Source organism: Mastomys coucha, unplaced genomic scaffold (genome assembly GCF_008632895.1).
Source record: "Mastomys coucha isolate ucsf_1 unplaced genomic scaffold, UCSF_Mcou_1 pScaffold22, whole genome shotgun sequence".
Classification (NCBI taxonomy): Eukaryota; Metazoa; Chordata; class Mammalia; order Rodentia; family Muridae; genus Mastomys; species Mastomys coucha.
Window position 1 is genome coordinate 216,091,748 of NW_022196905.1, and position 16,406 is coordinate 216,108,153.

The following is a 16,406-nucleotide window of genomic DNA, read 5'->3' on the forward strand; positions in this document are numbered from 1 at the left end:
TACTCTTTCTCTAACAATGCCACACCTCCTAATAGTGCCACTTCCCATGGGTCAAGCATATTCAAACCACTACAGGTATATAAACACGAAGTCAAAAATTTTCAAAAAACGTTTGACTTCTAATCAAGCAATTTGTTAAATTAATATAGCTCTGCCTCACTGCTGGGTTGTTGGGGTGCTGCTTGGGAAGATGAAATGCAGGGGCGCTAGACTGTTTCTTCTTCACTGCCATTAGGGTGCTGGGCTTGTGGGACTCTCTGACACCCCCCTCAGGGGAGGCAAAATGTAGCCTAAGAGGGGAGCTTCAGTCCATGTTTCTTGGGGTGAGAAATGTCTGGGAACCACAAGGAGTTGAGAAAGGGGGCCAGTGGGCTGGGAATGAGCTCAGGGCCAGGGGGATCTGGCTTAGCTCAGGGTGTCAGGAGCATAACAAAGACCTCCTCATGGTGGTTCTTGATCAGAGACAGTCCTTGCTTGTCCAAACTGTTTATTCATAGTGAAAACGGTACATATACCTTACTCAGGGTAGACCAGAGATTTAATACCTTTTGCTGGAAGGAATGTCTGGGAAGGGAAGCTTATTGGCTAAATTTTCCTACTGGCCCATCTAGATACCTCATAAGCATGGAGAATTCTGGGTTCTATGCTTCATGACCAGTTGTCATGGTCCTCTATGGGGTGTCATGGTCATGTGCTCCAAGACAGGAATCAGGGATTCAAGTGCCTACTGTTCTAAATTAAGAGAATTGCCAGGGTTCCTTAATCTGCTTGACCTTACCAGTTTTTCTGTCCGGTGACACGGTTCCACTTGCCCACATATTAAGAATCTGATTAAAGGGTAAGATACGACTTAGATAGTAGTGGTGCACGCCTTTAATCCCAGTATGTGGGAGGCAGATCTCTGAGTTTGAGGTTAGCCTGGTCTACAGAGTGAGTGCTAGGATAACCAGGGCTTATATAGGAGAAACCTTGTCTTTAGAAAAAAAAAAGAAAAGACATGTAAGAGTTTAAATATAGTATAATTATGTAAAGTTAAATGGCACATGATTAGGATTAGATTAAATTCAATTTTGAGTCCAGAACATTACATTCATGCAGTGGTATGAAGCATTGATTTTTTTTTTTTTTTAATGTTCATCTGTTTGATGAATTCAAGAGTATTTTGCTATGTTAACTATTGTTTGAATATATGATATCCTAACAGTTTAAGAAAGCCAAAACCTAAGAAATTTAAATATTATTTGTGATATATAAAATATATACAAATATATGCATGTTAACATGTGCATATTGATGTTATATGTGTATGGATATTATATCTAGTTTTGCCTATTTTTGAACTGTACAGATCTTGAGTTGACAGAAGGAGGATGTGTCAGCTTTGAGAATCCGTGGAAGAATCGGAAAGCTCCTGCTGCGATTCTGAGATGTCAGTGATGGTATCTTCAGATGACTTGGCTGAAGGAAGGAAAGCCTGTGAAGTAACCATCCTCACATGGTCTTGACCCTGGCTTTTATAGGGAACCTGCTGCTTCTCTGGGATGTCAATCGTGAAGTCTTTTCCTGTATCGAGAAGCTTCTGTCGCTCTTCTGGGATGTCAATCTTGCCGTCTTGACCTGTATCGAGAAGCTTCTGTCGCTTCTGTCGCTCTTCTGGGGTGTCAATCGTGACGTCTTGTCCTGTACCGAGAAGCTTCCGCTGTGCTGCCGGGATGTCCTTCAAGATCTCTTCATATAGGCTAGCTATAGAAATTGGGCTTTGTGAAGTAATCGTGTGTCCAAAACCTTGGTACAGGCCCACTGGGGAGGCTGGCTTTGAAGAGTCAGAAGCCACATCTTGTGAAGAGAGCAGGCTCGAGTGTTCATTATGATCCGGGTCTCCAGGAAAACATTTCTTTTTGGGATAACCTCGCATTGTCCTCCCTTTAAGACAATAGAAACTTATTAACCAAAAGTTATTTTTACCATTTTAAACACATGATTCTAAAAATAGCTTTCTCCCACCTTTATCTCCTTGAATTTGAAGAGCCTACATCATGGTAGTGCTTTAAATATGTTCTTATCTCTTAAATAACTAATAACCCACATACTTGGGCCAAGGAGAAATCTGTAAATTGCAGGCCACACAAACATGAAGCAACTGAGTTTAATCTTCAGCACAGATAAAAAGTTGGGCATGGTTTTGTGTGTGGCTTGCAGTAAGAGACAGGAGGGTCGCTGGGGCTCTCTGGCCAACCATCCTAGCTGAAATCTGTGAGCTCCGGGATAGTGAGACTGTTACTTACCGACACGCCTTACTTGTTCAGAAATATCATCTCTGATATCGGACACATCCCACATAGCGAGGAAAGAGTCGAAGCAGGAGCCTTCCTCCGCTTCATGCACATAGGGTTTGTAGGAGAATGTATAATGATGGGCAATTGCCGCAAAGAACATTTCAATGCAGATTATGAAATCCTACAAAAAACAACAAAAACATCAGGCATCTTTTTGGTTAAATCTAATTTTTTTTTTTTTTTTTTTTTTTTTGAGACAGGGTTTCTCTGAGTAGCCTTGGCTGTCCTGGAACTCACTCTGTAGACCAGGCTGGCCTCGAACTCAGAAATCCGCCTGCCTTTGCCTTCCAAGTGCTGGGATTAAAGGTGTGCACCACCACCGCCCGGCTAAATCTAATTTTCTAAACTACTAACTTTTGAAAAGTTATTTAGAGTGTCAACTTTTTTTTTTAAGTTCCAGACTATATTCATTTTTTTAAATTTTTTTTTCGAGACAAGCAATTCAGAAATCTGCCTGCCTCTGCTTCCCAAGTGTTATATTCATTTTCAAAACATTTTTTTTCACTTCTTCAAAACATGACAAGCCATGATTACATTTCTTTCTCATTCCCTCAGTCAAGTATTTCTCACTGCTACCCAAGGACTGAAAGGTACCATGCAGATCTAAGTGGACCAAGAATAAACTAATTAACAGTCAGTATCTACTGCTTACTTCTCTAGGGTCCCTGCACCACAGAGTCAGCTAACCCCTCACCCCACGGTCTGCATGTCCTTCAGGGCCAATACTGAGTCATCAAATGGCTTAACACACAGTAACATTCCCTGAGTTCAGAGACAGCGCTACATACCTGCAGGCCTGTGGCCACAGCTTCTGCACTTTGCCATTCCCAGGTACGCTTTTCCGAAATAACGCCCACTTTAACCAACAAAGCAATAAGTACTGCTTGCCTATAAGTCAAGGAAAGGTCAGTGTCACATGTGAACCCTAAAATGACCAACAGTTTTAAAAATCTGCAACAGGGACGTGCTGGGAGGTGGCTTGGTGGGTAAAGCATTTGCTGCAGGGGTCTGAGGACCTGAGACTCCTAGGCCAGGTAAGGCTGGCTCGGGGACAACACACATCTGTAAACCCCGTCAGTGCCCATGATGGGAGCAGGGAAGTGGGAAGAAACTGTAGGTCAGCAAGCCTGAGGTGTGCAGACGAGCAATTCTAAGACCCTGACTCAAATGAAGGGCAAGGACTGATGCCCAAAAGAGGTTGTCCTCTGACCTCAACATGTACAGATGGCATGTACATGCCCCCCATTCACACAATAAACAACACATCAGACACCAAAAGATTAGAAAATATGCAACTTGAAACAGTGAAGGCCTGAGAGTACACCCCAGGACTCCATACTTCAGGAAGTCCTGCCTTCAGGGCATATCCTAAACAAGCTGTGTTTACGTTAAATATACCCCCTTGCCTTGTGAATTAATTCTATTAGCTTCATAGATGAATTTCATTACATATTCTCACAACTTCATCATTTGGTTTAAATATCCTTTTATTGCTTTGAAACCATGTACAAATATAGATTCTAAGTTCTAACAGCTTATAAATAATGGCCTGATACTCAAGTGTTTTTACAGGTGTATTAATTACTAGGATTTTGTCATTCATTCATTCATTCATTCATTCATTCATTCAGATATAGGGCTTTTCTATATAATCATGGTTGCTCTAGAACTTACTATGCTGACCAACCTGGCCTCAAACTCAAGAGATCTGGCTGCCTCTACCTCCTAAGCGCTCAGATTAAAGGTGTACGCACCACCGCCTAGTGCAGGACTAGCTTTTAAAAGAGGTAAACAATGGCATTTTAGGTGACCTTCTGTACCAACACTTGTTTTGTCTGTAGTTTTTCCTGCCTCATACTCACATTATCTTCAAACACTCTCTTAATCAACAGCTTTATTTACTGGTATTTAGGAAATAAGAACATTTATGAGAAAGCAATACTTACCAAAAGGAAACGAAGACCACGAGTTTCACACAGAGAAACTTGCCAACAGGTTTTATAGGGCTAAGCTCTTCCTTTAGGACTTTGTAAAAGAGCAGCAGGCAGTACATGGCGAACTAGAAACAAAAGCAACATTCAACATTGTGCTGTAGGAAGACAGCCACACAACTGCTGAGGCCAACCAGAGCCTGCTCTCCAGTAATGCTCTGGGCACAATTATTGAAAACTGGACAGTGTTTTTAGATTAAAAAACAGGCTTCCATGTTTTGCTGCTGATGCATAGAAGTGAAATTTCTCCAGAGAGATATGTAACATTTTCCCTGGAACTCAAGGAAAGCAAAAAATGACAATGGAACAAAAGGTTCCCTTCAGCCAAAAGAAAAGCAAACACATCTGTTATGCTTTTAAACACAAACTACCACTACTTTTATAAGGACTTGTGTTACTTTTATTAGCAAGTCTTTTGCCTAACATTTATACAACACACACACACACATATACACACACACACACAGTTTATTAAATTAAATTAATTAGTTTAGTTTTTTAAGATAGTGTTTCACTATGTAACCTTGGCTGTCCTGGAACTCACTTTGTAAACCAGGCTGGCCTCAAACTCAGAGACTGGGCTGACGAGATGGCTCAGCAGGTAAGAGCACTGACTGCTCTTCTGAAGGTCCTGAGTTCAAATCCCAGCAACCACATGGTGGCTCACAACCACCTGTAATGAGATCTGACGCCCCCTTCTGGTGCGTCTGAAGACAGCTACAGTGAATTACACGGGAGCGAGCGGCCGGAGTGAGTGGGGTCCTGAATTCAATTCCCAGCAGTCACACACATGATAGCTCACGGCCATCTGTACAGCTACAGTGTACTCATACACATAAAATTAAGAAAAAAGTATTTAAAAAAAAAAACCAACAAAAAAAAAACTCACAGAGATCTGTCTGCCTCTGTCTCCCGAGTGGTGGAATTAAAGGCATGCACCACCACTGCCCACCCCATGCAGTTTATAAGTCAACAGTAAATAAGTACAGTTTCAATAAAATTCTGACCACAAGATCTGCCTCATACAAATGAATTTCCTCGAGAGGAGTATATTAGTACACATTACCCAGATTCCTGCACTACAGTTGTGGCTTAGGGGCAGAGTGCCCACCCAACATGCATGAGGCCCTGGGTTCTAGTTATCGTACTGTTGAAAGAAGAATTAACTGGGACTCTAAGCATGAAGCCATTCTTAGTACCTATGAACTGTTACCTTCGTTCTGGGATCAACCCTGAGCTGTGTGTGCTAGGCAAACACTCCACCAGAGATAGTCCACAAGTCCTAAACTAATTTTGAATTAAAATCAAATTTTGTTGCCCAATCTTTTCAACTGAAAGTATACATTTCATAAGGTTTGCTTTTAGTAACTGTCTAAATGCCAATGGGAAGACCAAACTATGTCTACTCAGTTCAGAATATTTGTTATAATGTCCTTTACATCCAAGGCAAAAATACTTCTATTTCTTTAGAATACATTTCCACTCCATGATCTATGGTCATGAAGATGACCATGAGGGAAGGCCCTGGAGACATGTCCCACTCATTTCTACTATAAATTTTTGGTGTTTTAAGATAGGGTTTCTCTGTGCAGCTCTGGCTGTCTTGGAACTCATTCTGCAGACTGGCCTTGAGTTCACAGAAATCTGCCTGCTTCTGCCTCCCAAGTGCTAGGACTTGTCACCAAAAAAAAAATTTGGTGTGTGTCACCAAAGCTCATCAAATTTTTCCATTTTTATTTAAGCTTTATCCTATCTATTATATGCCAATTAGACTTCTTCCTCTTACTGACTAGGTCTCTATTAGGTTTTATTTAGAAGGCACACAATGTACACACCCACACAGCCGTGCAGTAACAAGAGCTAGCAGCAGGTCTGTGTGCAAGTCACCAAATCATTCACAAACATATACTACAGTTTATGCTGTAGAAAGGAACATATTAAAGCTGCCTCAGATTCTACGTACAAATTAAAAGAATACTTCTCTAAAGAAATAGTGCCTCAGGCTGGAGAGATGGCTCAGTGGTTAAGAGTACTAATTGCTCTTCCAGAGGTCCTGAGTTCAATTCCCAGCAACCACATGGTGGCTCACAACCATCTGTAATGAGATCTGGTGCCCTCTTCTGGGGTGTCTGAAGACAGTTACAGTGTACTCACATTTCACATATAATAAATAAATATTTTTTTAAAAAAAGAAATAGTGCCTAATAATATTTAGCAACAGAAACTAATTTAATATAATTAAGAAGATGATTATTCACTTACCAGTTGTGACAAATTGTTTAATATAACCAAGTATGTCCAAGCATTGGAAAAACTAAAGTTTCCCTCATCGTATACTCCAAGGATTTCACATACCCTGAAAAGTGGCAAAAATCAGACAACTTTATGACTAACCAAGTAGACCCATGTCTTACTATGTACGTTTTAGCGACTAAGCCCTTATTTTATGTGTAAAGTGTTCTGCCTGCATATATATTGGTGCATGGTGTGCATGCAGTGCCCTTGTGGCTTGAAAGGGCATTGAATATTGGAGTTAGCAGATGGCTGTGAGTGGCAACTGTGATTCTCGGAACCAAACCTCTGCAAGAGCTCTTAACCATGCACCCCATCCAGCACTGAACACAGTAACTGTAAGGGGCAGTGGCAGAACTGCTTAAAATTACAGTCAGTTCATCTTAGGAAGCCTATGGGTGACCCCGTGACTTTGGTCAAAGATGGTTCAAAAACTGACAGAGTAACATTTTTCTAAAATGTATGATATGATTATTCTTTTTAACCTAAAGAATTATAAACTAAGAACCAATAAACTAGACAATAGTCATTAACTTCCTAATCCTGGAACACTTGATTGATAAACATCACTACAGCTCACTTTTTCCTGTAAACTATCTTGGAGGTAAATATTTAAAGGGCCCCCTCCTCCAAGGACATTTTACCGCAAGCATGCTCACCCTATTTTTAAGCAGCAAAGAAATAAAGCATAGTTCCATAAATGAATCTAGCTCAATGAAATAGGATAAAGAGTTGAACTATTTTTTTTCACATGGCTTTTTTTTATTTTGTGAGTTGCAGAATATAACATCTAATAAAAATCACATAAATTGACATTTTGGGATTTTTAGGGAACAAATTCCCAAGTCGTTTGATTATACCTTACATTTTGACATCAAACAGTTTTTGTGGGTGCTTAAGATCTGCTTGCCTCTGCCTCCTGAGTACTGGGATTAAATGTGTTCAAAAGTTAAAGAAAGTGTTAATAAACTCTTAAATTAACAGCACAGAAAATAAATCTAACTAAAGGAGGATTTTTTCCTGAAGGGTTTTACACTATGCTCTAAGAGAGCGTGAATCTTGTGGTAATTCTTTGCACTGTTCACCATAATGGTATCCAGCTTTTATACATGTGGTTTTATAGCAGACTAGACTTTCACTGTTGAGCAACACTCTTTTTCTACTTGTTTTCCCCATATAATAGGTTCTTAAAGACATGGCCCAGGCTGGCCTTAAACCTTGATTTCTTCTGCCTCTACCTTCCAAGTGCTACTGTTATTTGCCATGAACTGGGTTTCTGTGGTGCTACGGATTAAACCCAGGGCTTTGTGCATACACGGCAAACACTGTGGTTAGCTGAGCTGCATTCTTGGGCATGTAGCATGAAGACAAAAAAAGAAAAAGGTAAAGGCGAGTCCCACTTACAGCGCCGTCACAGTGGTGATTGGTCTGACCACGGTGTATTGCAGCACTCCTAGCTTGCACCTAAAGAGCAGCATCCTGCAAAGGTAAGAGAACACGGCACCTCAGCTACCCGTGAGCAGCGGCACCTCGGCTACCCGTGAGCAGCGGCACCTCGGCTACCCGTGGGCAGTGGCACCTCGGCTACCCGTGGGCAGCGGCACCTCGGCTACCCGTGAGCAGCGGCACCTCAGCTACCCGTGAGCAGCGGCACCTCGGCTACCCGTGGGCAGCGGCACCTCGGCTACCCCGGGACAGCAGAATTCCAATCCCTTTGACAAATGACATCAACTATACTGAATTCTGACAATTTCGTTCTAAAAGACAGGGAGGCAACACGGGAGTCTGAAGCCCATTCTGAAATTATTTAATAACTTTATCTCTGAAAGACCCTGCCCCTTCCCTTGCTCCACTATGGCACAACACAGAACAAATCAAAGGCATTGGGACCTTGATCTTTCCCTGTCTCCTACTCCTGCCGTGATCACCTCAAATCAAAAGGCCCAAGTGATCCGAATCTGTGAGCCAAATAAACCCAATCATCTCAGGAATTTTGCCAGTGACAGAAAGCTGACTAACAAAGCTCCAGGAGAAAAACCGAGCACAGATAGACTGTGCGCTCATGCACGTGCATTTAAGTTTGGGATGCAGCTTCCTTGTGAATGGGTTTACAGAAAGTTAATGGGACAAGGAAGCACATTCATTCAGTTCTCTCTGCTTGACAGCAGACATACCTGCTAGATGCCTTTCTTACTCTCAAACTGTGAGCCAATACTAATCCTATAATCCTTAAGTGGCTTCTGTCAGTTTTTGTCACAGCAGTGTCAAGTAACTGAAGTTCTTTGTGTAGAACATGCAATCTTAACCTTTTACTTTAAGAACTGTTTTAAAATTTTTAGTGGCCCACACTTTTAATACCAGCACTCAGGAGGTAGAGGCAGGTGGATCTCTGAGAGTTGGAAGCCAGCCTGGTCTACAGAGCGACTCCAGGACAGCCAATGTTACACCACCCCGAAAATACAAAAAAGAAAACCAAACAAACCAACCAAAACAAAACCCATTCAAAAAACAAAAACAAAAAAACAAAAAAAAACTTGTTTAAGATTTACTGATTTTATTTATATGAGTACATTATAGCTGCCCAGAAGAGGGCATCGGATCCCATTACAGATGGTTGTGAGACACCATGTGGTTGCTGGCAATTGAACTCAGGACCTCTGGAAGAGCAGTCAGTGCTCTTAACCACTGTCTCTCCAGCCCCACTTTTTTTTTTTTAAAGGCTTATTTATTTTACTTTGTGTATGAATGCTCTGCCTGCATGTGTGTATGTCTCTGTGTATGGTCCACATGTGTGCCTGTTGGAGTCCCTGGAACTGAGGTTAGGGACTAAGGGTCACTACTCGGGTGCTGGAAAGTTAGCCTGGGTCCCTGCAAGAGCAGCAAGCACAGCAAGCATGCCAGGCAGTGGTGGAGCACGCCTTTAGTCCCAGTACTTGGCAGGCAGAGGCAGGCGGATTTCTGAGTTCGAGGCCAGCCTGGTCTACAGAGTGAGTTCCAGGACAGCCAGGGCTACACAGAGAAACCCTGTCTCGAAAAAACCAAAATAAATAAATAAATAAATAAATAAATAAATAAATAAATAAATAAAAAGACCAAGAGCAGCAAGCACTCTTAACCCCAGAGCCATCTCTCCAGCCTTTTAGTAAGTGACACAGGCTTACTCCCCTTCATTTACTGTAACACAGGAATAGAACACAGCTTTTAACTGCTTTTGTTTCTTGCCATATATTATCTTCCCACCTAATCTAAGTTGTTTAACTAGCTGTGGATCACGTACAAGATCTGTAGGTACCAATTCCCAAGTATAAAAAAGATGACGAATAAATATCCTCTAAGGTTTTCTTCTATATACATTGATAAACATTTCATTGAGTGGACAATGTAAAAATAAAAACAAACAAAAAATCCCTCCCAACATGTGCATTATAAAAATGAATTTTGTTATCTCTCAAACTGTGCTAAACAGGGTAAAGGCTCTGTTGTTTTTGCCCGTTCCCAATGCTGCCTAGCAGAGAGAGCTTGATTTTAACCAGCCATACTTACTCTCCCATTGCCCATGGTGGACAGCAACACAATGGAGGCAGGTGGTTTTGCTGATCTTTAGCTTCCAGGTGTAGCATCAAGTTTGGGAATCGGATTGTCAGATAGTTGGTAAGGAATATCATAAAATTATAGATGACATAAGCTTCGTAACACTCCCTCCAGGTATCCACGTATATTGCAATTTTGGGATATTTCAAAGCCACCCACTATGGAGAAGCAAAGATGTTGAAGAAGAGCAGTAGCCAAAATAACGTTTCCACTCAATTCCACTCAAACCACGGGACTCACAGACAACCATATAATTGGGGATCGTGTCGCATACTTGCAGTAAACTCTAAAATAACTCAGAAGGAACTTATCTGGGGAGGAGGGCAGGGAATACTGAGGATTAAACAATGCAAGGCTGTCTTCCATCACTGAGCTACAGCCAGGTCCTGCAAACATGCTTTACAGTGTGATAAAGCATCTTTGATATACATAAACAAAAACGTAAGTGTCTGAACGTGAAATGAAAAGTTAGTTGAGTTCTCAAAAATAATTTGAAATTAAGAAAAAGTATAACCACAGAAAATGCCATTGAAGACATTTTTTTCTTTTTGGTGTTATTTTGAAACAGGGTCTATGTACCATGGTTGTTCTGAAACTCACAATATAGACCAGACTGGCCTCCAACTCAGAGATCTACCAGAGTGCTGGGATTAAAGGCATGCACGTCATCTGGCTGAAGACATTTTTTGTATATCTAATTGCCACAGTAGTTGTATCTACTATGGAAAGTTTCCCCCAACCTCTCTTTTTTCCTCCTCCTCTTCTTTTGGTATAAATAAATAAGTTAGTAACTAAAAAGTGTGATAGCAAACAATCAGCATCCTTATCAGAAACTGCAAGCATGGGTTCGGCTAACGCTGGAGCAGAAAGAGTCAAAACCACCCCCAACTCCAGACAGACCAGACTGGCCTTGAACTCACAGAAATCCTCTTACCTGCACACAGCACTGATATTCTATCTGTCATAAGTCACCTAGAGATGACTGTAAATACAGGAGAGATGTACCTCATTCATATGCTGATGCTCCCCTATTTTATACGAGGGACCTGAGCATCAGTACATTTTGGTGCCTGGGATAGGGAGGAATTCCCTTGTGGCTACCTAGGACTGAAAGTAATTTACAATACTACATTCTTTAAAAGATTAAGAGCCACTAATCTGAAAATGTAAGCAACTGAGCAAGGAAAACAGCTACACACTAAAAATTCTTAAGATATTTGCATTTTTCTTCATAATCATATTTTACCCTTTTTACTAACATTAAAAAACATGTGAACTTGGCCAGTTACAGTGGTGAACATATTTAATCCCAGCACTTAGAGAAGATAGAGGGAGGAGGCGCTCTGTGAGTTCCAGGATAGCCAGAACTACATAGCAAGTCCCCGCCTCAAAAAAATACAAACCAGCCAGGTTTTAGTGGTGCACACCTTTAATCCCAGTACTCAGGAGGTAGAGGTAGGTGGATCTCAAAGCCAGCCTGGTCTACAGAGTGAGTTCCAGAACAACCAGGGCTACACAGAACCCTGTTTTGAAAACAAAATAAAACAAAACAAAAACAAACAAAAAAATGTGAAATAAAATAGTGAAAAAAAATTCACTGTCAATCTCTCTTTGTCAATATTGTGTACATATTACCTTATTCAGCATTCTCTAGAAGGTATAGTTAAATGTCTTAAAATTCTTAACGAAATATAATAAGATATACATACACTATCCAAACTGTATATTGGGACCATCCATAGGATCCTACGGAAAGTAAAACATAAAAAACCTTTAATCGTTAATAATTAAGTCAGTCAATACCAGTAATAGCAAATATATTAAGAGCTGACCTTATTATAGGTTTCTGAAGTTCAGGTTGGGTATAATGTACCAGATGTTGAAGGATTCCCCACATTGACACAGGTATGGTCAGCAGTACAAATACTCCAGCAATAAACCAAGTTTTTGTATGTATTCCTACCTTAAAAAACAAAACAAACAAAAAACTAAACCCACATTTGTTTACATTTTGATATTAAAATTATAAAGATCAATATTTCCATTTCTTAATTTTTCATTTGATTAGTAATACTGTTTGGTTATTTCTCAAATAATTAGAAGCAATTTTTTTTTAAAAAACAGATTTACTTTTTAAACAATTATATGTCTATATGCATGTGTGAGTGTGGGCATCTGCTGAAGTCAGAAGTGGGTTCTAGATTCCCTGGAGGCAGAGGCAGATGGAGTTCTGTGAGCTCAGAGTGGCAGAGCTGCATATTGAGACCCTGTCTCACCAAAGAACCCTCCTCAAACAAACACATCTACATAAGATCTTTGCCCATTCCTAGCTTGTTATTTACTCTCTATATTGACTCTTGCTTGCTGTTTCTATGTGAGGGCCTGAGTGATGACCACACACAAAGTCCAAGTGTCCTCAGAGTGCCGTGAGGAAGAGAGTCTCACGTCTCTTCTAAGGCATGAGCCCTTAGCACAGTGTCACTCTGGGGACTTGCCTTTGCCTCAGAGTCCTCATCGGTATAAAGGGACACTTTTCTATATTCTAAGAGGATTAAATAACTTTATAGTTACATAAAAAATTAAAGCTATCTTGGGGATATGCTCTAGTTAATGCCTCTAAACTTAAATCACACAGCTCCAAAGCTTCCCTCACTCTCGGCCCTCTCTGCCTGTGTCCTCTCATTTCTTGTCTCCTTCAGAGTCAAAAATCTTCAAAACTGCTGGGCAGTGGTGACGCACACCTTTAATCCCAGCACTTGGGAGGCAGAGGCAGGCGGATTTTGAGTTCAAGGCCAGCCTGGTCTATAGAGTGAGTCCCAGGACAGCCAGGGATACACAGAGAAACCTTGTCTCAAAACTCATTTACTTTCCTGATCCTATGTTTCTACCACACATTTCTCCTCCTTAAAATAATTCTGTTCTGGCTTAGGTCCTTCCAACTGCAGTGGAATCACTAAGCTTCCCAATGGCCTTCCTACTTGTGAGAAGTGACAGACAGAGTGGCAAGAGTGGACACTTCAAATGTTCCCCTTGAAACCCTCCCCACCCGGTGTCCACTTCATTGACCCTCTCTGTAAATTCCTGTGAAATATTGGTGCCGGGTCTTTGCTGTTCCTTCTGTCTGTCCTTAATCTCAAGCGTTCTTTTAACTCTGGACACTGTGTAAAGTCTGACCACTAGTAACTGGGCTGGGCTTTACTCATTCATATATTGAAACTTAACTCCATACTTGGCCATACTTGGAGATAAGGCAGACAGGAAGGGACATAGGTGAAATGATGTCATAATCTCAGGGAAGATGATCTCAAAAAGAGGTGTTTCAGTCATGTAAGGGTTCAGCAAGAGCATGGTCACCTTCCTTAAACTGAAACCCCACAGATCCCCATGATATTCGACTCCAACATAGTTTTCTGTCTGTAAAACATGAACTTCTGTTGAAGCACTGTTTATGATTGATATAACGCACACACACACACACACACACACACACACATATTAAATGTGTGCTTTTATATGTGTGAGTGCTGGTGTACAGGTGTGGAAGTCAGAGGACAACAGTGGGAGGTCAGCTTTCTCCTTCCATCTTGAGGCAGTTTCAGCTAGCTGGCTGGCAAGCTTCTAGGCAATTCTGTTTCCATCTTCCATCTTGCCATAAACACCATTCATGTGGGTTACAGAGACGGAACACAGGCGGTCATGCTTGTGTGGCTATGGTTTACCTGCTGAGCCATCTCCATAGCCCAGATTATGGCTTTTCTTATGGCAGACAGAGTATATTAAACAAGATACCCATCCAACTATCTGTAGTTTAAGCCATTCTGAGGTCTACATTAGCATATCTAAGTGCATTATTTGACATCTCATCTGCATGCCCTCTATTAAACATCAAAAATCAGGAAGTGAGGGATCAGGGCAGTTAGCAGTTCACACTGCAGATTGAAAATGGTCTTGAAGGGTAATGGTACTTTTAAGACTTCAGTTGATGCTCACAACTATGAGAACTCTTAGACAGAAATGATATATATTTTATTTACCTTTCTATACTGTATTCCAAGTATTACTAAGTGAGGAAACTACATTTAAATTAAGATTGGTAGACCTAAATTTGGGTAGACAAATCTCAAATAGCCTAAAAACATAACAAATGAGAAATATTTAATGTCATATTATAATACCCTTAAATACCTATATGGACTATAATTAGAAAAGCCAACAAAAATTTAGTGAACAAAAAGATCCTACAAATATGTTTAGACACACTGATTAAAATATTTTCCACAATTAAAGGTATGTGTGGGGGGGTGGGGTGCGCATCTACCTGGTCTGCCATAACTCTTCCAAAATAACTGTTTCTCAATAAAAGTATTTTCTGGTTATTATTAATTGTTAATTCTAAGTTTTCACTTTATAGATATATTGTAGATATCGGTTAGGTATCCAGCTTGTAATGCTTTACTAATGTCACAACATGAAATCAACAAGGTGGCCAGAGAGATGCCTCTGCAGGTAAGGTGCTCTTCAACATTGATGACCTCAGCTCAGTCCCCAGTGCTCATAATGGGAGGGGCAGAGCCAACTCCCCCAAGATGTCCATCTTTAGGCCTTCACAACTGGACCATCCCGTGAACACACCAACAAATACTACTTTTAATTTTTTTAATATAAAGGAACACATAGGAGATATTTGTAAAATTTTTGGTTTGATTAAGGAGTAACTTCAGGTCTGGGAATGAAGCTCAGTTGGTAGAGTGCTTGCCTCAAATGAAGAAAGCCCTGGCTGGGTTCCATCCCTGCCTGGAATAAACAGGATGAAGGATACACCTGTAATCAGAGCACTGGGAAGGTGGACGTGCAAGGATCATCCTAGTCTACAAAGCAAAATCCAGAACAGCCTGGTCTACATGAGACTTTATCTCATTAAAGAAAGGAACAAAGAAAACATGTAACTTCAAAAGTAAAGTAAATTAGCAAAGTCAATTTAATAAGAATCCTTTGGTTCTGGGAAGCTGGCTAAAAGCTTATAAAATCCAGAACGTAGTTTTCAAGGTAGTTTATTTGGTCTGGTCAAGCCCAGGATCTGCACAGCAGATCTGATTTCAAGAATAAAGTTCTTTCTGGGTCTGATGGACACTGGGAAAGCAGCCCATTGTAAGCAGGTGCATTAACTTATTTTCTCCACCCGGACCTACCTCCAGTTGTAGCGGCTAAATAAAATCAGACAGGTTGGTGTAATGTCCAAAGAAGAAATGTTTTTCAGACCCCTAGCATTAGAAGGTAGACAAAGGAACTCTGTCAACCAGCGTAAGAAAGGGTAGAGGTGCAGGACCCTCTTACCTTCAGCTTTTGAAATTCCCAAATGCACACCGGAATCGAGACAAGAAGAGCCATCGAGTAAATCAGTACAAGCAGGGGTCGGATCCATCGCCTCCAGTTATTTCTATTACATGCGCAAGGCATTTTTAGAAACAAATTTTCTTTAAACAGCCGAGTGATCGAACTAAACCAAGAATTTGGCAAGTTCTCTTTTTCGGTTGTCTTCTCCGTTGGCGCCCTATAGGGAAAGATTTACTAGCCGCTGGCGCCGCGTTCTCGGGTCGCTCTGTGTGTGCGGCTGCTGCAGCGGTGGCCGCTCGGGATGCTCGCAGGTGCAGGCTGCATCCTCGCCGGCCAATCTGCTTGCACCCGGTGCCGCCGCGGCGTCGCCGCCGCCTCACCTGGAGGTTTCCCAGATTCTCGGCTGTATCATGACCCCGAGAACAGTCGGGGTAACCTAGGGATTCTGGGCACTAGGGGTCTGAACCTCAGCTGGTACCCTACCAGCCCTCCTCTCCCTGCTCTGGCAGGCTAGTCTCCGCCCCCGGAAGACCCGGCCCAGAACTTCCTCACTCACGCCTTCGGAACCTCCACAGTAGCGGAACTCATCTTCAGAGGACCAGTCCACTTCCGTTTCCGTTCAGAAGCTAGTAGCCAATGACTTGAGCAGTCTCAAGCGGAGCTAAACGTGTCCAGCAACGCAAAGCTTTGTAATTAGTCAGCTACGGAGGAGGGCGTGGCTGTAACCTAGGTTACCGAGAGGGCGTGGCGAGGGCAGCAGAGGAGGCTAGCGGAGGATTTCTGGGCACCTCTAACGTACTTAGTCTTAGTGGTCCCCCAAAAGGGCTCCGGAATTTGAAGGAACTGGGGACATTTTAGAAAC

At 41.6% G+C, this 16,406-nt stretch overlaps 1 protein-coding gene across 1 annotated transcript; it reads right to left on the minus strand.

Annotated features, from left to right (window-relative positions):
* Positions 1-473: 473 nt before the first annotated feature.
* Positions 474-16,205, minus strand: Tmem184c (transmembrane protein 184C). The gene is made up of 11 exons (XM_031340374.1): positions 16,101-16,205; positions 15,545-15,761; positions 12,043-12,173; positions 11,920-11,956; positions 10,163-10,368; positions 8,024-8,098; positions 6,590-6,683; positions 4,283-4,395; positions 3,125-3,224; positions 2,286-2,457; positions 474-1,923 (listed from the first exon to the last, which is right to left on the minus strand). The coding sequence occupies exons 1-11, from the start codon at positions 16,130-16,132 to the stop codon at positions 1,376-1,378; spliced, it is 1,725 nt and encodes a 574-aa protein (XP_031196234.1). The 5' UTR covers positions 16,133-16,205; the 3' UTR covers positions 474-1,375.
* Positions 16,206-16,406: the final 201 nt, after the last annotated feature.

Coding starts and splice junctions, on each gene's coding strand:
- Tmem184c (XM_031340374.1), bottom strand. CDS start 16,132: ATGAGTTCCGCTACTGTGGAGGTTCCGAAGGC. Junction 6,684..8,023: donor ATCACCACTGTGACGGCGCT/GTAAGTGGGACT, acceptor GCCACTTTTCAG/GGTATGTGAAATCCTTGGAG. Junction 4,396..6,589: donor TAAACAATTTGTCACAACTG/GTAAGTGAATAA, acceptor TTTTGTTTCTAG/TTCGCCATGTACTGCCTGCT.